The sequence below is a fragment of the Taudactylus pleione genome, unplaced genomic scaffold, assembly GCF_031769625.1.
Source record: "Taudactylus pleione unplaced genomic scaffold, aTauple2 ptg000012l, whole genome shotgun sequence".
NCBI classification, from domain to species: domain Eukaryota; kingdom Metazoa; phylum Chordata; class Amphibia; order Anura; family Myobatrachidae; genus Taudactylus; species Taudactylus pleione.
This window is the reverse complement of record NW_028284415.1, coordinates 12190040-12213324: the sequence shown is the minus strand read 5'-3', so window position 1 is coordinate 12213324 and position 23285 is coordinate 12190040. Positions and strand designations below refer to the sequence as shown.

The following is a 23285-nucleotide window of genomic DNA, read 5'->3' as shown; positions in this document are numbered from 1 at the left end:
TGTGTGGGGGATAATACTTTTTATATGCACCCTATATGTGTGGTGTAATATCTATAGTCACCCTGTAACCATGTGTGTGTGTGCGGTGTGTTTATTGTATTTTACACTCACTGTATAGGTATGTTTGTATTCTGGATGCACCCTGTAGGTGTGTTAGGTGAATTGTATATTATAGTTTACCTGCACCCTATAGCTGTGCGTATGAGGTATGTATTCTATTTTACCAGTATGTTTGCATGCGAGTGTGGGGGTTAATATTACATTCTATATGCACCCTATAGGTGTGTGCAAATTACATTCTATATGCACCCTCTGTGCATGTGTGGGGTGAGGGGTGTATTATACTAAAATATATATGCATCCTATAGGCGTGTGTGTTCTCTGAATCTAATTCTATTTTGTGTCTTGTGTGCAATATATGTTATCTTTGTCCCACATCAGTATGCATTATAATACTGTATTAGTGTATATAATCTAATTGTGAGATTTTATACACTATATGTGTCACCTAGTTTTATATTAAATATTATTTTCTTTTATCTGTGTGTATTATATACTGGATTTCTATCCAGTAACTATTTGGAGGTGTGTATATTATATACCACATGCCATTGAAGTTTATGCTGTTTACTGTGTGTATCCTGTAGTTATATGGAGGCTAGTGTTATGTACTATGTGAATTCTGTTTGCTCTGAGAGTCTACTCTGAAGTATCCTATGGTGAGGTACGTATATTCATAAACTGTAGAAGTGATGTATTATTCTATATAGTATGTACGGTACCCTTTGTAGAAATGGTGTTACTGTTTGTAGGTTCTCAATTACTTTTAAGCTTGGATAGCAGAGAACTTTGTTAATGCCAACAACACTGTTTAAAATATTGAATTAAGACATAACAAAACTTGCTGACTATATGCGAGAACCATTATAGTCAAACGCAACTATCTCTATTATGTGTAGTAACCTGCAAAAGTCAATCAGTGTTCACTTAATTAAACTCTAATAGACTGTTGGGGGTATATTTACTAAAGTGCAGGTTGTTAGAAGTGGAGATGTTGCCCATAGCAACCAATGAGATTCTAGCTATTCTAGAACACAGGTTCTCAAACGGCCTTCAGGACCCCAAACAGTGCATGTTTTCCATGTCTCCTTACAGAATCACAAGTGAGATATTAGCTCCACCTGTGGATCTTTTAAAATAAAATGTGTCAGTGACTAATGAATGCACCTGCTAGGTGACCTGGAAAATGTGACCTGTGTGGGGTCCTGAGGACCACTGTTCTAGAAGGTGCTAGATAAATGATATGTAGAATCTGATTGGTTGCTATGGGCAACATCTCCACTTCTAAAAACCCGCATTTTAGTATATATACCCCTTAGAGTCTACTTGCCGATCACAAAGGGTAGCCTTAAGCTGCATACACACGCAACAATTTTGTTAGTGAACGATTTTCGTTCAACTTTTCCTTTGAAAAATTAACTATTTTTTTTTAACGATTTTTTTCAACGATGAATGAAAAATGTTCCTTCACTTAATGAAAATCGTTCAGTTGGTCTGTCAGAAATGAACGATAAACTACAAATGGGAACGCGCATGAACGATTATCGTTCATCATTATAACTCAGAAACTGAACGATTTTTTTTTGAACGATAACGACGTCGTTCAAAAAATCGTTACGTGTGTACGCACCTTTAGTCCTATTTGATGAACCAACACACAGATTTTAGTAGTCGGGCAAATGGAACATACACTGTTTAGTGGTAAGATGGTTGTTGGCAACCATTGGTCTGCTTGTTATTGTTCGCTGACCGCACAGTTTATTTGTGAAACATGACAAAAACAGAATAGTTCTAAAAATTAGAACGTGGAGCGTTGCCATCATGAAGGTAAGTTTCTTCATAGGGGTGTGGGCGGGGAGGGGGAGCTAGTACTGGGGGCACGACTACAGCAGGCATTGCAGAAGGGGCACAACTAATGGGGGCATTGCTTAATGGGCACAGCTACAGGGGCTTTGCATAAGGGCCACAACTGATGGGGGCCTTGCTTAATGGGCACAACTACAGGGGGCTTTGCAGAAGGGGCACAACTAGTGGGGGCATTGCATAATGGGCACAGCTAGAGGGGGCATTGCAGAAGGCACAACTACTGAGGCTTTCTCAATGTATTTTATGTGGTTCTGGATTTCAATATGTATTTTATTTGGATATGTATTTTTAATGTAATTTATGTGGATCTGGCTTGTTTCTGTGTATTTTATGTGAACGTGACTTTTTCAATGTTTCTTGTATATTGCTCTGGCTTTTTCTTTCACTTCAACAGTGAAAATTTTATATTAGGAAGATTATGTTAAATGTGTATTTTCAATGAGCTGGGCTCGCCCCCAGTGTGACTAAAAACGGGGGTGTGACACAAGGTCATGTTCATACGAATGTCATACCAAAGGCGTGCGCACAAAATGGGTGTGTCCTTGTGACAGGTAGGCAACGCCCCATTTTTGCGCACACTCCGCATGCTATCGGCTCTTTCACTTGACTACATATAGTTTTGGGCTCTTTGCCTCTGATTGGTTGGCCACCCCTGCACTAGACTATATGAAAGATATATTGTTGAACGTTATCGTTCACTTTTATCGTCTAGTGTGTATACGGCATTACAGAATCACAAGTGAAATAATTATCTCCACATGTGAATCTTTTAAAATATGTGAGTAATGAATACACCTGTGTACCTGCTGGGTGACCTGGAAAACGTGAACTGTATGGGGTCCTGAAGACAGAGTTTGAGAACCACTGCAAGATGTTGCTTGGGATAGCTGGTCCTTCTGGGACCACATATAATAATTTGTGACATGCTTGGTCTAAACCAGTGGTTTTCAGGACCACAAACAGTTCACATTTTTCCAGGTCACCTAGCAGGTGCACAGGTATATTTAATACTCATTGACACATTTGAAAAGTTCCACAGGTGGAGCAAATTATTTCACTTATGATTCTGTGAGGAGACCTGGAAAACATGATATGTTTGTGGTCCTGAGGACAGAGTTTGAGGACCTATGGTCTAAATCAGCGTTTTTCCAAGTCTAGTCCTCAGAAATACTTAACAGTGCATGTTTTTCAGATCTCCTAGCTGTGCACAGGTGTGTTAATTGCTGGCTAAAATATTTTAAAAGATCCACATGTGGTGGTAATTATTTTAACTGTGATTCTGCGATATATAAAACATGCGCTGTTAGGGGCAGCACCAGTGCAAGGTTTCTTGGCACCCTAGGCAAAATATAAGCCTACCCCTCCCCATCTCCACCAATACTCACTTTCCAGACTATCAGGTAATACTGTGGATGTGGCTTCTTAGAAGTTTTACAGCTGCCACTGTCAGAGAAATGTAATCCTGGTAAGAACAGAAAAGTGTGGACATTTCCAGGGTCAGAACATTACTAGCTAGTAGCTAGGCATATGAGCGGGATCGGTATGAATGATCTTTACATGAGCCCGGCGGTTGAAATGCCGACGCCGGCAGCCCGAACAGTGCAGATCCCGACAGGGAAGGTAAGTACGCTATACTCTACCCCTCTCCCCACCCCACCCCACCCCTAACCCTCCCTTAGCGGTGGCTAACCCTAACCTCCCCCTCTAGTGCCTAAACCTAATCCCTCCCCCCCCCCCCAGCACCCTAACCTTAACCCACCTGGGGGTGCCTAACCCTAAGTCCCCCCAGGAGCCCCTAAACCTAACCCTCCCTCCCCCGCGGCTGTCCACTCGTGACGCCCGGCTTACGTTCGTTCGGTATGCCGGGCGTCGGAATCTCGATGTGTGGATAATGATAGGCGTCGGGATTTCGAAGCCTATCATTACTTCCGTGCCGGGATTCCACAGTCGGTAAAAGCTGGAGGTCGGCATTCTTGGCTACATACCATATGAGCAGCTGATAACTATGTGACAGGGGTGATAGCATTGCATGGCCTCAGCAGTACCCTCCAGCAGGCCAGGCCCACCACACTGCTGGCTATAAGTGCTCCGTGTCACACCTTAGTCCATATGGCGCTACTGTTTGCGGGTCTCCTGCTGATGCCATCACTTCCCAGAGAGCTACTGGGACAGAGGAGCCCGGTGATCGCCTCAGAGTGCATGTTGAAGTTAAACCGCCACAAGTTTATCCACACGGTCATCTTAACGTGCAGGGGGTCCAAGTGAAAGCAGTTGTCCCTGGTGCAGAGGAGTAAAGGGGCGAGCCGCAGGTCAGGGTGTGTAGCACATGGGGGACCACCCAACCTACGCACACCGACCCACAGATGTCTCCTCCCCGGCCAATTGGAAATGAGAGGGGCAGGCACACTTGTCGACTCGGAGTAGGCGCAGTAGTTAATGGAGGAATGGATCTCAGGGATCCATTCCTGACGTCATCGGGTGCTACCCGAAATAGGCCCGTATGCCACAGGTTGCTGACCCCTGGTCTCTCAGAGACAGCCTTCATTTTTCTCCCAGGCAGCCTCAGCGGGACACCTCCTCAGGTCCCGGCACCATTACGCAGCTGCATAATGGAAGAGCCTGCACTGGTTGGGGGTTCCTGAGGACTGGAGTTGAGGAAACACAGGTTACACTGATAACATTGACCATCCAAATAACTACATGTGTGGTCACCATTGTTAATAGTGAAACATTCCAAAAGTGTCTACTGTGTTAACTGCAGGTAAATGTGCAAGTATTGGACCTATGACTGATGTAAAATGTACGTTGATTTTTGAAATGCAATCCGTGGTACTAAACATTTAAGGGTGTGGTATATTTTGATGAAATGTCGACAAAATGTCCCTGGTGGTCTAGAGGGGATTTACCGCGTACATCGGCTCCAGCAGTGTCTTCCTGGTCCTGCAGTCAGGTGATGATGACTTCCAGTGGATCCAGTTGCTATGCCTGCGGCGTATATCGCTAAGCCTAACCCTCCCTTTTCTGTACAGGCAGAATGTAGACATTGTGATCATGTCAACAATCGTCATATGCTGACATGTTCATTGTTGACACCATAACTGTAGACATTGTAATCACTACATCCCAACATTTACGATGATCTGTTACACAACAAAACTTATATACAGTATATGTGTGTGCGTGTGTGTATACAGGGCTATTTTTCTGGAAAAATAGGTTCAGGAACTGTGGGTGGAGCTACTGGGGGTGGGGCTATAGAAAAACGTGTGTGTGTGTGTGTGTGTATATATATATATATATATATATATATATATATTATATACACACACACCCCCACCCACCCCCCGTAACCAGACTTTTTGGTGCCCTGTGCCAGAAAGAGCATTTGCGCCCCCCTCATTTTTCAAAGGGACATAATGCACCCAAAAAGGGCCATGGCTTCACGGGGAAGGGCCAGGGAAGAGATGGGAGAGGCCAGGAGATGCTGGGGATAAAGTAAAAGGAAGCTGCAAGCAAGAATGATATTAAACAGAAATTTGACAGGCCCAAACAGCGCCCCCTGACCTGTGGTGCCCTGTGCGATCACACTGGCCGCACTACCCTAGCTACAGCCCTGTGTGTGTGTGTGTATGCACCAATGCTCTTTCTGGCACAGGGCACCAAAAAGTCTGGTTACGGCTCGCTGTGTGTGTGTGTCTAATATATGTATATCTCTCTCTCTCTCTCTCAATAGGGACTTTAAAGTAAAACTTATCTTATGGAAAATACATTTTACCAAGGACATTACGTCAGTGTTAATGAGAGGTACAGGAACCGTGTTCCTGATGAAAAATAGCACCGTGTATGTCAATACAAAAAGGCAGGGGCACTCCGAGGATTAGTTTCAGCTGGTTTATAAAGTAGTATACGTGCTCAAAATACAGCCAACGTTTCATAGCCTAACTGCCCCTTTTGTCAAGGTGAGCAGTACAGCAACCAAAGTACAATCCACACCATATATAACACACTGCTTACCTTAAACGCTGTTGGGTTACCACTGAGCTGGAGTATGCCAGGCCAGGGGGGACACCATGCCAGGCAGGTAGATAGAGACACTCGGGAGTATACTACTTCTTTATAAACCAGCCGAAACTAATCCTTGGAGTGCCGCTGCTTTTTTGTATTGACCATCTAGAATCCCACAGCACTTTACCACACACCCCCTTACTGGCCGCGCTTTAACTTGATGGTTCGAGGTGAAACAAAGTGCAGGTTATTTCCACTACAAAGTGATCAAAGTGATGCAGTTTTCATAAAAATCAGTTTAGAAGATTTTGCGCCAACTTGGAACAAACAGACCGTCACAACGTTCTTATTATATTAGTATAGATATATATTGTGTGTGTTTTTTTTTTTTTATATACACATATTGGCATAAAGATTGTTCATTGGATATCTGCAGAGAATCTTATATATAAAATGAATTGGTCTGTTAGTTTGTTTGTCTGTCTGGTTATGCATTCGTACACCCCTGCACCGATTGGGATGCAACAGAGACGAGGTGGTCCGGTTGGATCCTGGCCAGGTTTTAGGGAGGTTAAGGTCCCGTTCAGACCTTCCATTGGTGAATGCTGGGCAGATCTTTGACCCTGTTCTGAGCCTTCCACTGGATACATTTGGATAAAAACGGGTAACCTTCGATCCCAGAAGACATACTAGGGGGTTTGAGGTCCCAGTCGGACCTCCCGTTTCTGTACGCTGGGCAGAACTTTGACCTGGGGAGCCTGTTCTGGGCCTTCCACTGGATTGATTTGGATGAAAACTTCAGAGGGGTGGCAATTGGTCTGGTATGCCTAACGGAGTGGTTGAGGTGTTATGCCTAATGGAGTGGTTGAGGTCCCGGTCGGACCTTACGGCGGGGAGCACCGGGCAGAATTTGACCCCGGGAGCCAGTTCGGACCCGGGGAGCTTGGTCTGAGCCATTTACTGGATGGATTTGGACGAAAACGTCAAAGAGTGGTAACATTGGATGCCAGAAGACATACTCGGGGGTTTGAGGTCCCGGTCGGACCTCCCGTTGGTGTATGCTGGGCTGAACTTTGACCTGGGTAGCCTGTTCTGGGCCCTCCACTGGATGGATTTGGATGGAAACTTCACAGAGGGGTGGCAATTGATTTGGGATGCCTAATGGAGAGGTTGAGGTCCCGTTCGAACCTCACGGCGCAGGGAGCCTGTTGTAGGCCTTCCACTGGATGGATTTGGATGAAATCACATAATAAAACTTATTAACTTAAGATTTAAACCTGGGCAACGCCGGGTACTTCAGCTACATTAAATATTGTCCCTACCAACCAATCTTATTCTCAGTGTGTTTTGTTAGTGCTGTTTAATAAAATGAAAGTAAGCATTTGATTGGTTACCACCTTTTCTACACAGACTTTATTAATATCTTTCAGCATGTTTTGCTTTTGTCAAACTGTGTGGAGATGAGGTGATTTCTGCAATGTACCCTATGTACGGGTTGGGTATGGGATACCGGCCCTAGGGAATCTCCCCCTAGTGCCTAAATCTAACCGCCGTCCCCCGGCACCCTAAACCTAACCCTTTCCCACCCCTAGTGCCTAACCCTAACCCTCCCTTTAGTGCCTAACCCTAACCCTCCCCTTAACCTTACTACTTCCGTTTGGGATGCTGCCTCCGGGATTCTGTCTAGTGTCGGGATTCTGGCGCCGGCATCCTGACAGCTGGGATATCAACTACATCTCCTATGTACACGTATGTACCCTACAGTTTAATATACTATAAAATATTCACTTTGATGCGTTATGATCTATTCTATATGTACCCTATTGCTGTGTGGATTTGAGGTGTGCACTTATACACTAGTTATACTGTACGGATATGTAGAGGTGTGTACTTTAAAAAAAAATAGCAAAGTAGTGTACAAATGAAGTGTGTGTGCTTATATGTATCCATTAGTAGTGTGTAGCTGGGTTGTAGAACATATTCTAATTGTGTTTATTCATAATTTATACCCTATAACAATATGAGGTGTTATATATATTCTAGTACCCTACAGTATAGCAAAGTAGTGTACAAATGAAGTGTGTGTGCTTATATGTATCTATTAGTAGTGTGTAGCTGGGTTGTAGAACATATTCTAATTGTGTTTATTCATAATTTATACCCTATAACAATATGAGGTGTTATATATATTCTAGTACCCTACAGTATAGCTACATACAGAGGTGAGTTGTATACTTAACATATCCACACAATCATGATATATAATTAGGTACTGTATGTACCCTAAAACTGTGTGTTATAAACTGCATGTATACTATGGTTATGTGGAGGGGATGCAGTCAGGAAGCCGACGGTCGAAATGCCGACCGCTGGTTTCCTGACTGTCTAATCCCGGCAGGGGTCTAATGATAGGTGTTGAAATCCCGATGCCTATCATTATGTCTATGCCGGGAGCCTGATGCCCGGCATACCGAACGAAGGTAAGCCGGGCGGCAGGTGTGGACAGCCGCTGGGGGAGGGTTAGGTTACGGGCTCGCGGGGGGCAGGGGGGGGGGTTAGGGTTAGTCACCCCCGGGGGGAGGTTAGGGTTAGGCTGCGTGAACGGTTACGTTTAGGCACTTAGGGGGAGGTCATACATACTGATTCCGTGTGGAGGTGAGCTATTAATCTATTTCCAGTTGTATATTTGTAATACATATACTAGGGGTGGCCAAACTTTTGAACTTTGTGATCTACTTGTAAAGCTAAAATCCTTTCGTGATTTACCGAGCCCGAAAAAGGGGACGTGGCCTTGCAGCAAGGGGAGTGGGGTTTGTCTTGCCAAAATCACACATAGCATCCCCAATTCAAATTACGCCACAGAGTAGCACAATCTTTTTCACATTACACTGCACATAGTGCCCCTGATTCACATCACACTTCATAGTATTGTCCCTTATTCACTTTACGATACACAGTAGGGCCCCTTATACACAATGCCCACAGTAGTAGTGCCCCTTATACAATATCCACTGTAGTAGTGCCCCTTATGTAATGCCCCCTCTAGTAGTGCCCCTGTTGCAGTGCCTCTAGTAGTGCCCCTTATGCAGTGCCCCCAGTAGTAGTCCCCCTTCCCAGTGCAGAACATGCCCCATACTCCTGTGCAGAACTTACCTGTCTTCATGCTGGGCAGGCTGCTTTACCGCTGTAGTCTGCTGCTGACTGGATCCGGCAGGAGCACAGGCATCTCTGATCGCTTCAGAGGCCAGCGTTCCCAGTGGTGTGCACTGAATCACTGGGAACGCTGGCCTCTGTGTCATGCTGTATGTGTGGAGGTGAGATATTATACTGTAGCCTATAACCTCGTAGAGGTGAGGTACATATAGTCAATAACTATGAAAGAAGTGTGTATTATAGTATTTGTAAAATATAGTGGGTATATAGGTTTGCAAAAGCTTTGAAGTGAGGGTGACAGAATATTTTGTTTAAACAACACTGTTTAAAATATTTAATATAGACATGACAAAAGTTGGTCCTATCCTATAACTGTGTATAGCTCCGTTGTGTTGTATACTGTATGTACCAAAAACAGGTGAATGTAATTTAACTACTGTGAATACCATGTTATTGTGTGGATGTATTTTTTTTTTTATTATATACTAGTTTGGGCAGGGCAGGGCGCCGGCCGTGAGCTTCTGCGTGTAGATTTGACGTGCTCCCGAAAAAAGGCATGGCCGATTGGGGAGGGGCATGCCCAACACTAATGGAGGTGCTGGGCTTCCCCCAAGCTCTACCCTCATGGTGAATAGATGTCTATTCCCCGGATGGTGATCGGTCGCCACAACTTTCCCCACCTGTGGGACACTGCAGCCTGTGGGTGGGAAAGGCACCAGGCAGGCTGTTTTTGCGGGGTGCCGCTAAAAGGGCAGGGTGCACTTTGCCCTTTCAAATCGGGCAGGGCATAAAACAGCCTAGCGGGAACACTATATACTTTATTTATCATATGGCTGTGTTAGAATATACATTAAATATTCTAGTCCATGTACCATTTAAATATATAAGGGGAGGTGTACATTTTACTGTATGTTACCTATAATAATTTAGAGGTGACCTTGTGCTTATATACCGTGTATTATGTGCCTTGACCCACATATATGGTTGTGGATCCTCTGTATATAGAACTAGAGGTGTGTATAACCATTTTCTGCTATAGCCATAATACAAGTAAGTTGTCATGCACGCATGTGGCCAGGAAAATCAAAACAATTATCTGGAATACATTGGGCCAATTCCTCGATCCCAGATACTGGGGTCGGGGTTTCAGTGAATGCAACGTGCTGGATTTCCCTGATTTGCCTATCCCGACCAAAGTATCGCGATAAGCAAATCTGTGATTTTAACATGAAGAATTTGACCGATTTCCCCAATGGATCGGCGATCATGAATGTTATTTCTGACCGGTGGGTGGCGGTTCCGGTCGGATTGGGGAATAGGTGAAACGGCTGGCTGATGTATGCGGCCCATTACTTAGTGACTAAGCCCTGTTGTGGTGGCTGCTCTTCTTGGATTGGACTGGAATCATATTAACAAATTTAATAGGGCTTCAACTCACTGTATCATTCATTTGTGCCTAAGGATTTAAATTAAGCACTGTCTGCTTTTAATTTCTGGCGTCTCAACTGTGTGTTGTTCTCCACAATTATATTTCAGTATTTTTTTTGGTGAAATTCGGTGTATAGTGTGTGTTTTTTTTTTTTTCTCCATTGGTGAATGCTAACTATCTGTGTGTTTTCTTTGCATCGCTGATGCACATTTTGTCTACATCCTTTGTGGTACTACTGTTGTGCTATCCCCAGTTCTTAGATTTTGTTTAGATCTTAATCTACCTTTCCCTGGTTTTCCAGCTTGCTTGGGTCCCTGGGTATGTGTCTCCCACCTACGTTGTCTCTGTGACTCTGGATCCAGCTTACCGCATAATGGGCTGACGGAGCCCCGTGACCCGTACACTCTCTCGGGGAGGAGAATGACCCACAGAGTTAGCCCAGTCAAAGCCTACGACTTCCTTCTGAAGTTTCTGCTTGTTGGGGATAGCGATGTTGGTAAAGGGGAGATTCTGGCCAGCCTGCAGGATGGATCCACTGAATCTCCATATGGTTACAACATGGGTGAGTTTTTTTTAGTTTTTTTATTTTTCTTGTATGTTTAATAAAGCCTTCTCCAAAATGCTTGAGGCTTTCTCAGTTTGGACATGCTGTTTTTAAGCCTATCGAATAACAAAGTGATCAGTCCTTGTTTTAGGATATAAAAACCTGTTTAACCTGTAAGAACACCAGTAGTTGAAGTTAACAATTTTTCCTCTCTAATATAGTTTTTCTTAAGGTTACTATTCTTGTGTTAAAGTACTGCGCTTTATTCTTTGATAGGCCAGCGTCTGAATGGCAGAACTGAGCCAGTTAAAAATAATTAAGTTGAATCAGGTTTATAAAAAAAATACTTTTTAAAACTGCCTTTGGGTAATAGATGCCATTTTGTGTTTTTGTTTTTGTGACTTGTATTGATGAAATCTGTTCCTTTTTTAAATTGTAACCTGAATGCACATGGTATTGTAAAATATGTTTATTATAAATTTTACAATGTGCCATCATATTAGTTACATATACAGGTTACGTATCTAAACAGTATGTACAGTTGTGTCTATACAAATGAATGTACAGATTTGTTACAGTTTTTTTCTTTTTGCCTTTTGTGAAGTACGAGATCATGAAAGGTTGGCAATTGGTGAAGTTTGATGTCGTTGTGAATCCTCACTGTCTCAACAGTCGGATGTGAGGAATCTGTGTTATACTCAACGATGTATTTCCATCCAAAACCCCTTTGAGCAGAATCTGTACTAATATATTATATATCCTGCAGATAAGCTTTTAAATATGCATTGTGTGATAGCACTTTTCTGACTGGTCATCTTAGAAGGTGCCAATATAGCATGGTAATGTAATAGGGCCTGTGACTTGTGGGTCAAGTTCAGAACTGCTTTTACTTAACAAAAGAATACCTGCCACAGAAGTAACAGGTCCATATTAAATGAACCCTCACTTTTTTGTTTTTACTGTTTCTGGATCAGTGCAACTAAATATGTACAGAATGTTTGTATTTAATTGACATATATATTTTTTAAGCCATTATACAAATACTTATTAGAAAATAGCAGATGTGCAAAGCAAAATGATCGTTAATAGGAGAAGCTAGACATATTTTGGGTGTGGTTATACAACTAGACTATCTGATAATGAAGAATGTCACATTTCCTATGGAGGAATTTGGATAACCTGTATATTGCGACACCTTGTAATTTGTTAGTTGTCAGGGTGTCACCCTCTGCTGGAACGCCTGTATGCATATAATTACAGCCTCTCTTGAGAGCAACAGGTGTATGGAAGTACTGCAGGTCAACCTGTTTACAGAAAACTAGATTTCAATGACAATAAAATGGCAAATTGTTTAGTATTGATTATTGCTACAGTGGGTCTGATTCTGAGTAGGACACCGACGATGTCTGACGCAGTGGAGCGATGCTTTTCATTTACGCAAGCGGCAGTACAGGTTTGGACGCACGGTAGCAGATATGTAAGGGACGTTCCTGGTCGGTGATTGGCAGGTAACAAGGGGGTGGCACAGAGATGTTGCGTCTTATGAGTGTCAGAGTTGTGTCGCTGAAAGTGGTTGTGTACAGAGACGCACAGCCACTCGCATAAGGGGGCAATGTGCAAGTTTTGATGGTGCGACACACACAGTGCTATTTCAGCAGCTATGCACAGTCGGATGCACAGATGTACAGGGAAGGGTTGTGTAGCAGCATTAGTAAAAAGTTGCAGTTGTGACTGAGGCAAAAGGAGCAAGGACACCGCCACATGCGTCTGCGCAGATTCAGCTCCAATGTGTCACTTCATTGAAAGTTGCATACCTCCATATCCAAAATAGCAGAAAGCAAAGATGTAACGAACCACCCTCTCACTGTGATTTCCAGATTTGGTGCCCCTTCCGGGAGGGAGCAGCCAGATCGGCATTACAAGGGAGGCGCGGCCATCATGAGCAGGCGGGGCCGGCCAGACGACGTGTATTTGTGGGTAGAGTGTGGGTGGGACCACACAATTGCGTCACCATGGCCCCGCCCCCGCTACACAATGCCGATATTACAGGCATTGTGAAGCAGGGGGCGGAGCCAAAATGACGCGATTCACAGTGAATTGCGTCACCGCCCCCCCCCCCTGCTGCGGGGCTTCTAAGGTAGTGCGGGGGGGATAGGAGGGGTGTGCTGCAGCCGGGAGGATTGACTGCCTTTCTGGGAGGTCGGGAACGGCACCCGATTTTCAGGAGGCTCCCGACCAAATCGGGAGGGTAGGCAAGTATGCGCTGACCCCAAAACTTAAATCACGGATGGACGGCACCAAAGTTAAACAAATAACTTTGTCTTGTTACAGTTTTTTGTGTTTCAAACAAAAGCACTTCTCAATATTTGGTGGGTTTGCCTGTCACCACCTCTGTGTGTTCACATCAGTGTATTCAGGAAAAAATTCAAGCTGGCTGTGTGTTATTCACCCGTCCCAATAGGCTATAGTTCTTAGATGCAGTGATTTAAGACAATAAAATATTTGCAGCTTCCCTTTCAGCCAATCTCCATGGGACATATTAAGTTCTCAAATACAGCAAAGACAGTAGTCTTTTTCATGGTATACAATTTCACATTTCATTTCATTTTGTAAAACTTAAAAGAAGCATGTACTAAAAATATATAATTAGTCTTCTCATACATGCATACATAGGCATCAACTCATCCAAAATTTGCTCCAAGCCATGTCAACAACATGTTTCATATTGTACGCCTGAGGAGGTCACATCGGCACACCATGAGCTGTAGACAAAACGGGTCGGGTATGGAAATCCATTAGCCTTATCCCAATTAGATTGGATTTAGATATTTCCTTTGTATGGTGTAATTATTCAGATAAGTTGTTATTGTTTTTTTTAATAATGTATGTTTGATACTTCTCATATAATAGAAATTATTTGTAGTCTTAAATTACTACATTTCGAAGGTATTATTATTGTTTTCCTGAACATGTTTGCTGAAAGGAATTGGCAGTATCCAGAAATACTATAAATATCTGTAATGGTTCTCGTGGTGTGGTCCTACATTGAAATTGTTTCAGATAAACCTGTATTTCTTATGTTTTTGGTATGATGACAGCCACACTTTTGGATTTGGTTCACAATTGGATCGATCGATCTATGGGGTGTATCTATGAGTTCAGGGGCACCTAGGTTCAGGGGGGTCCACACCGCACACCCTGCACCGATTTTTTCAATACTTACCTATGTAGAGTCCCATGTTGGCGGTAGCAGCGTTGTACAAATTGCCTGGAAAATGGCCACAGCGGCCATTTTCCTGGTGTTTTGCGCATGCATAGCCGGGAAATCGCTGGGACAATGACTGCTGTGACATTTCCCTGGTGACTTGCGCATGCGCAGAAGACTCTGACATAGCACTAGAGTCTACTCTAGTACCCGGAATCTGCTACACACAGTGTGCTGCCGACCATCAGGTAGAGAGGAAGGATCCCCGGCAGAGACTGCACATGGGCTTCCTCCTCTCTTAATATACCCCTTATCTGTCTGTCTGTCTATGAGATACAGGTTTAGGTTAATTTTTCAGTGATTTGCAGGTATTTTTCATCTAAAGATGGGATCTGCAAATCCTGAAAGTGCCCATGCATCTCAAAGGGTCGTTATGAACACTAGACAGAAGTCTCTGGATTGTTCTATCAGTGAAATAGAAACAAAGGGCCAGATTCAGACCCGCTCGCGAGCGCTATGTGCTCGCAAGCGGGTCGATGGTGGCCCAGTGCGCATGTGCGCGATGGAGCCTTAACCACCCCTGATGGGAGGCTATTCCACTTATCGACTACCCTTTCTGTGAAGTAATTTTTCCTCTAATTTCCTCTGAGCCTACCTCCCTCCAGTTTCAGTGCATGTCCTCGTGTTCCTTTACTTCTCTTCCTATGAAGAATGCTTCCCTCCTGTCCTTTGTTAAGCCCTTCATGTATTTGAAAGTTTCAAAGTTTCTGTCATGTCCCCCCTTTCCCTTCTCTGCTCCAAACTACACATATTAAGATCTTTTTTAGTCTTGGGTAAGTTCTGTGATGTAGGTAATGCACCATTTTAGTTGTCCTTCTTTGTACAGTCTCTAATGTATTTATATCCTTCTGGAGATATGGCCTCCAGAATTGAACATGGTATTCTAGATGAGGACATACCAAAGACATACACAGGGGCATTATTACTACTTTTTTTTTTTTTTTTTTTCTTGCTACTGATTCCTCTCCCTATGCAACCAAGCATCTGACTTGCCTTCCTCAATGCTTTGGTGCTTTGCTTGCCTGTCTTCAAGTCATCTGAAATGGTTACTCCTAAATCCCTTTCCTTCTCTGTATTTTCCAATATATTTAGCCTTTGGGTTATTGAGACCCAAATGCATAATTTTATTTTTTTTTACATTAAAATGTAGTTGCAATGTTTTTGCCCATTCCTCTAGTCTACCCAGATCCTCAGTAATTTGTTTTACCCCTCCTGGTGTGTCTACCCTGTTGCATATGTTTGTGTCATTTGCATAAAGGGCATACTTTCCCTTCTATACCATTTGTAATATCACCAACAAAGATATTTAAAAGCACTGTTCCAAGTACAAATCCAATGGTAAACTTTCCCTCCTGTGAATGCACTCCATTTACTACAACTCTCTGTTTCCTATCCTGCTACCAAGTTCTTATCCATTTAACTGTCTGAATCAAATCCAAAACTTTAAAGTATATTTGGCAGTCTGCAATGTGAGACCATGTCAAAAGCCTTACTAAAGTTTAGATAAGCTGGATCTACGGCCCCCCTTGATCTATTACTTTTGTCACCCAGTCAAAAAAGTCAATAACATTTGTTTGGCATGATCTCCCCCATTAATCCCTGCTGTTTGGGATCCTGCAAATAGTTGGATTTGAGATATTCCACAACTCTTTCTTTTAATAGTGTTTCCATTTCTTTTTCCCACTACTGATGTAAGGCTTACTGGTCTTACTTGCTTCTTGTTTGCTTTCACTTTTGTACAGTGGTATTACATTTACTCTTTTACAGTCCTCTGGAATCATTCCTGATACTAGCAACTGGTTGAATAATTCTGTTAATGGTGTTACCAGAACCCCTTTAAGCTCTTTTAATATCCTTGGAAGTATCCCATCCGGGCCCATTGATTTATCCACTTTCAGTTTTGAGAGTTCTGTTAGGACCCTTTTCCTCTGTACTTTCATGTGCCTCATATTTATGAATGCCTGTGGCCCCTCCTTCTGTAGTGAATACTGAACAAAAATAATTTAGGTTGTAACTGGTGCTGTGCTTGGGGTGCTTCAGGGGTGAGTGGGTAACTGGTGCTGTGCTTGGGGTGCTTCAGGGTGAGTGGGTAACTTGTGCTGTGCTTGGGGTGCTTCAGGGGTGAGTGGGTAACTGGTGCTGTGCTTGGGGTGCTTCAGTGGTGAGCGGGTAGCTGGTGCTGTGCTTGGGGTGCTTCAGGGGTGAACGGGTAACTGGTGCTGTTCCACGGGTGGGGGTGCTTCAGGGGTGAGTGTGTGACGCAGGGGGTGGGGTGTCTGAGTTACCTAGAAACCCCCCCTACCCAATGATCTTTCACCACAGGGGACCATTTTTAATTTTTTTTGTTAGAGGTGATCAGGGATCTGTACCAGTTACTCGGCTGCAGCTACCTGCCCCCTTATATCCACCACATCATAACTGAGAGGCTGACTGAATCTAGGGGGAGGTGCAGTGGCAGCGCGTAGCTCCTCCATTTCCATGGGGCTTTGAGGGACCTGGTAACGCACCGACTCACCACTTTTCACTCTGTTCCGATAGCCGCAGTTGTAATTCTGGTTGCGGGGTGGGGGAGTGGTGTGTTTATTTGCATGCATGTTTTTAATTGAAGTGTGTGTGTGTGTGTGTATGTGTGTGTCCCTTGAGGGGGTCTGGATTAGTGTAGTGATGTGGGATCTTGTAAAGGAAAGAGGAAGAGGTGTGAAGACAGGATAGAGGGGGGCATGATAATCAGGGTGTGATAATATTAAATGCAGAGGGGACTTTCAGGTTAGAGGGGGGCTGGGTGGTATGACAGACAGGGTTTGATATTACATGCAGAGGGGACTTTCAGGTTAGAGGGGGGTATGACAGACAGGGTGTGATATTACATGCAGAGGGGACTTTCAGGTTAGAAGGGGGTATGACAGACAGGGTATGATATTACTTGCAGAGGGGGCATTCAAGTTAGAGGGGGGGTGGGGGTATGACAGACAGGGTATGATATTATTTGCAGAGGGACTTTCAGGTTAGAGGGGGGTATGACAGACAGGATATGATATTACTTGCAGAGGGGGCATTCAGGTTAGAGGGGGGGTATGACAGACAGGGTATGATATTACTTGCAGAGGGGGTATTCAGGTTAGAGGGGGGGTGGGGGTATGACAGACAGGACATGATATTACTTGCAGAGGGGGCATTCAGGTTAGAGGGGGTGGTATGACAGACAGGGTATGATATTACTTGCAGAGGGGACTTTCAGGTTTGAGGGGGGGATGACAGACAAGGTGTGATATTACATGCAGAGGAGAATGTGCGTGGATAGAGGGTGTGCTGTTACACTGGGGGAGCTTTTAAGCTGTAATAAAGCTAATTAAACTAATTAGTAAAGCTTTATTAAACTAATTAGTGTTCATTATTTCTTTCTGTGTAGTTAGATATTCAAAAAACCTTAATTCAGATGGGACCCAGAAAAGTTCAGGTAGGACCCCAATTTTCTAAAGTAATGAGTCCCTGGCACCCACATTTTCTGTGGCTCAGCACGATCACTGCTTATATACTTAAAAAAAGATTTGCCCCCTTTATCTACTGACTGGGCCATTTTCTCCTCAGCTTCTGCCTTGGCACGCCTAATCACCTTCTTAGCCTCCTTCCTTCTGGCAAGATACACCTCTCTGTCGTTATTATTTTGAGTCTGCTTATATTTCCTAAAAGCCATATTTTTTGCTTTCACACTAGTTGATACCTCTTATGTAAACCACACTGGCTTCCCTTTCCTGGTGCTTTTCCTAACCATTTTTTAATACAAAGGTCTGTAACCTTTAGTATTGCATATTTTTATTTTTCCCCACCTTTCCTGCACTCCTTCCAAGTTCTTCTAATCGGCGCATTCCAACATGTTGGACAACCTGATTCTGAAAATGTTTTGGTCTGAATTGGCGATTGATGAACCCCCATATAGCCGAATATTATATATAACATTTTTTATAGAATCATCTGCAAAATGCATAATTGGCCCAATTGATTACTCATGTATGGGTCCCTTTAACTAGTTTTGTGTAATGTTTAAGTATTGTCAAAGCTAAACATTACTAGGGGGGATTTCAAATAGAGGCGAAAATCATGTTTTCACGGGTGTTAACTTACCACGCTTATCGTCTGATAATTTCGCTTCTGCCTGTATACAGGTGTTAACTTATTGTGTAATCCAATTAGGAAATTGGTGATAAGTGTTTCACCCGATTATTCTTGCTGGTTTTTACACTCGTTAAGTGGTGAAAATGGGGAAATCTGCCTGTACCCCAAAAAAAGACAACCAATATTGGATAACAGTATAGAGGTCTATTGGTAGCCATAATAAAAGTATGTGGGGTTCTTACATTGTGTCATATGGCTGTTATAAGCATTTTTCTCAAACAGTGAAATAATGATAGAAAGCAAGTGTTATTTGTCATTTTCAGTCACTTTTCAAAAAAAACAAAAACTTAGAGGTGTATTTTAACACCCGCCTGCAATCTTAAAAACACCTGTCCCATTCATACAGCAGCACCCCCATATACCTGTCCCAGATTAATTAACCCATTTTCCTTCACTTTGCACATTTTCACCCCAAAAATGGCATGTTATTATTGATCAAAGTAAACTAATTAAAAATTACATTTTGCCTAATTAGTCATGAAGGAGGGTGTCCCAGTGGTTCTGAACAAAGGCCCTCATTCAGAGCCGTACGCTCTGAGCAGAGCGCACACTCTGAATGAGGGCCGGGCTCCATTTTCATGGAGCGTCCTCCTGGACGCTCGTATAGCTGTGGGTCACCACCCACAGGCTATACGAGCGTGCATTGTGATGGTCGCGATGGTCGAGACCATCGCGACCATCGAATTTGCGAGCCGGAGCCTGCGGTTGAGGTTTTCAACTGCAAGCTCCGGAGTGATTTTGGCTCTATCAGAGCCAAAATCACTCCCACTGACATCACTAGTGATGTCAGTGGGCCGGCTTTTGACGGGAGGCGTTCCCGTGGGAACGCCCCCGTCAGGGAGGCACGCCCCCGGCACGCCCACCAAAGGGGGCGTGCTGTCAATCAACATTGACAGCACGCCCCCTTTGATCGGACACAACGAGCGAAGGACTTTCCTTCGCTCGTCGCGTCTGGCGCATGCGCACGACGGAGCTCCCTCCGTCGTGCGCATGCTCAGTCCATAACATCGACCCACTTGCGAGCGGACAGCCGCTCGCGAGTCGGTCTGAATCAGGCCCAAAGTCCTGACATTTTTACCTTTTTAAAATAGAGATTTTCCCCAACTTTTCACCTGCTCAGGAAGTGGTGAAATAAAATTTGTGTTTAAATCCAATGGAGAATTATCTGGTGCTAATTTCACCTGTAATTGTACTTGGCGATAACCACTTTTCACGAAAAGCCAAAACTTCACACGAAAACAGTTAATCGCCTCTAATTTAATTCCCCTTATTGCTGTTTATTTAACAGACTGATTACAATCTGCACAGAAATATCAGATCACAGTATTTTTTGGTAAACAGCTTATAGTAAGATACCTTGTGTCATTGGGATATAATCATAATGTCGATACTAAACATGTCGGCATCTGCAGAATATCAACAGGTTCACAATGTTGACAAATGTTGCGATTCTGCAGGAACCGGATGGTTAGGGTTAGGCTGTGGCAGCGTAGGGCCAGGGTTAAGCACTAGGGGGAGGATTAAGGATATCATAACCGCCGCAAAATTAGCCGAAAGTCATCAGGATGTTACCCCCAGACCCGAAAGACACACCTTTAGCTACTGCACCCACCATACCAGGTGAGTTATCACTAGAACACCAGGGACTTTTGTTCACATTCTAATCTTGTTGATGCTACATCAGTGTCGAAATTCTCATGTCAACATGATGGATGTCAACAAAATATACCACACCCGTATCATCACAGGCAAACCAAATGTTGTTAAGGAGTGATACAAAAATTGAGAGGAAGACTTCTTTACGTCTGTTGGTTGTCCCAGAAGAGAATAAAGCAGCATTGCCTAATTGTTTTTTATTAAGAAGTTTGGAGTGAAGCCTTTTATGGTGCTGTGGTTTTGTACATAATATATGTTCTGTAGATAGCTTATATACAGTATGTGTGGGGCCTTACTGAAGGTGTATTGTAGGCACCATATTCAACATGTTTTCTTGTAGAAATATACAACACGACAACCAGTGCTGAAACTAATGCAATCTGGGAGGGGGAAACCTGAGGGACCACGGCCATTTCAAGTGGTTTAAAGTTCAATACTGAAAATACTTCTCCTCCAATCCTTGTACCTGAATGTTGATGGTCCCCCAAAGTACTGTGGAGGCCCAATTTCACCGGGGCTGTCCCTGACCTAAGGGACCTCAATATTCAGGTATGGGTGGTTGGTCATTTTTGATAATTTGTACTAGTGGAAATGTAAACTACTAATTTCTTATGGTTTTTTAGGTGAAAGAGGGAGCAATCTAGAGGAAATGCTTCACTGAACTCTATACCCCCTAAATTAGTTACATTCTAATTTTTGCAAATACTTATTATTGGTGTTTTAATAAACAGCAGTGTACATCTGTTCATTATACTACCAGCATTTGTGGCGTCATTCATGTTAAAAATTATTGGAAGTTACTAGCGGGTTGATACTGATACCTAGTCCACTGAATTAACCTTATCAATGCAGTTTTACTGATGTTCTTGCTGTATTCTCTCTAGAGAACCTGCTATACAGGTTTCAGAGAATTGACATCGCTACATAGTATGATGTAACCATTGTCAGTCTCTCTATGGACTCTTATCTGCCCCAACATGCAGCTGCTATGCCAGGTAGTGTGGGAATAAAAGCTGTCACACTTATTCAATAAAATGGTTAACATGTCACAGTTGTTCTTTAAAAACATAGCAGCCAATCAGATATGGGTTTTCACAGCATTAATAGATTGTTCAGAAGATTTTTGATAGTCTCAGCTTGTGAGCAGTTTGAAACATTGGCATTGAAATACTTTTTTGTTACTTATTGTATTGTCTTATATTCTAGGCCCATCTAGGGGATTACTTAACCACATGCAAAAAGTTACTTTTACACCGAACTCCAGTATTACTCCAAACATGTTAATAGGAATACCTATATATACACAATTGCCGATGCCGGCAGCATCTGAACGATGGCGGGGGCCTTGCTGCATTCAGCAGCATGGCCCCCACTGACTATATCGCCCGTCGGACCTATATGTAGGTCCGTCAGACGAGGGCACTGATGACGCTTGGGAGCACGCATAGTCAGTGATATTGTCCGTACACACTGGACGACTTAACAAATTTGTCGTAATGATTGGTCGTTATCGCTATTCGGTTACAATGTTGTCTAGTGTGTACTCTGCATTAGACGCATTTTCGGCAAAAAAACACCCGACGCTAGTAGAGTTGCACGGACGGGGCAGCTCGCTCACGCCCGGTAAGTCTCCCTGAGTGACGTACGTATTGAGACTAGACTTATGAGAACACATCTGTATAATAACATATGTCAGAATTACTATGTGGTGGTGCACCCATGAGAGTAAAAATTGGGTATAGTAATAGTAGGGAAAGAGAGTACTCTTTTTGTGTTGTTGTTTTTTTTCTAATATTTTACATTTGTACAAATAAATGTTAAGTTTTATAATTGGGTGCCCCAACAAAAGAGGGTACAAACTCTGCACAGGTAGTACTCCGGTGACAATGATACTAACTATTATACCATCTGTGCTGCATTTAGATGTTAAACTCGAAAGGACCATGCATACAAATCCCGACGCCACTGTTATTCTGTACACAGAGGACTTGTGAAAGTATGCTAATGACTTAGCTGATGTCTTGTGCACAAGACTTCCATCTCCGGCCTCTCGCTTCCACTGCTTATTTACAAAAGAACAAGAACCATTATTAATCAAATAACAAGGAGCGCAGATAGATATCAAAGGTATCAAACAGTTTTTACAAAAGAGGAAACATCGGTCACACATTGACCCTCTGCACAACCTTTTCCAAACACCTGTGTTTTTCTAGCCACCCCCCTATGCTCTCCCCCATACGCTGACTACCTGTTACTCACTTTGCATTTAAATCTCTCTGTGTCCGCCATGGATAACCAATCGCTGTGTGTGCGGCTTTGGCACATGCGCAGTAGCAATACATATCTCTACTGTGTCATACATCTATATTGTGTCCACCTCTGAATCAAGCCCAAAGACTGATGTTAATGAGAAAAAGATGTTGGGCGGACATTAATAAGTTAAGCTTTTCTATGCATTTAATAGGGCTTTTCTAACTTTTATGGAAATCCCTGCGATAACTCATTATGATGCCACAAGGATTTCCCATCACGAAAGGAAAAGATGATCACAATTTGTAGTATAGCTTACAGCTGCTAATAGTTATCTGAAGGGCTTCGCCTTAATTCTACCTCAATTCCTACTTCTGGTACTCCTCAAAGGGTACTCTTTGTGGCACATTGGTTAGAATTGCTGTCTCACAACATTGCTGCTTGGGTACCGTTCAGGGAGCTATTTGTGTGGAGTTTATATGTGGTTTCTTTACAGTTCAAAAACTTGGTTGTAAATTATTTGATAGAGAATTTGACCATAATCTCCACTGAGAAAGGGACTAATGTGATTAGTTCCTGCCATAGTGCAGTTAACTTTTTGCAAAAACCTCTACGTACTATGTTGACTGCATGCATTAAAAAAAGAAAGCGAAGAGCATTTCCCGATCACTCATCACCCTGAAGGTAGGATAGCCTTGTCGGTTGGAAGTTGTGGTCAACAACATGAGTCTCCAACCCCCAGACGCCACCCCACCCCACCCCCTTCCCCACAATAGAAAAAATAGGGAGAGGATACTTTTTTTCTTTTCAAAAAAGCTGCAGACACCCAGAAAATCTTACATTGGCCCACACCATCATATTGCTATACATGACAGTGACTGCTT

General features: G+C 43.2%; 1 protein-coding gene across 2 annotated transcripts in view; it reads left to right on the top strand.

Annotated features, from left to right (window-relative positions):
• The window catches only part of RAB40B (RAB40B, member RAS oncogene family), a 144742-nt gene that overhangs the window by 762 nt on the left and 120695 nt on the right, over positions 1 to 23285 (top strand). For both annotated transcript variants that reach the window (XM_088468631.1, XM_088468632.1), the window contains exon 2: positions 10815 to 11075. In XM_088468631.1, the coding sequence (XP_088324757.1) occupies positions 10934 to 11075 (142 nt within the window). In that variant the 5' untranslated portion in view covers positions 10815 to 10933. The remainder of the gene's footprint in view (positions 1 to 10814; positions 11076 to 23285) is intronic.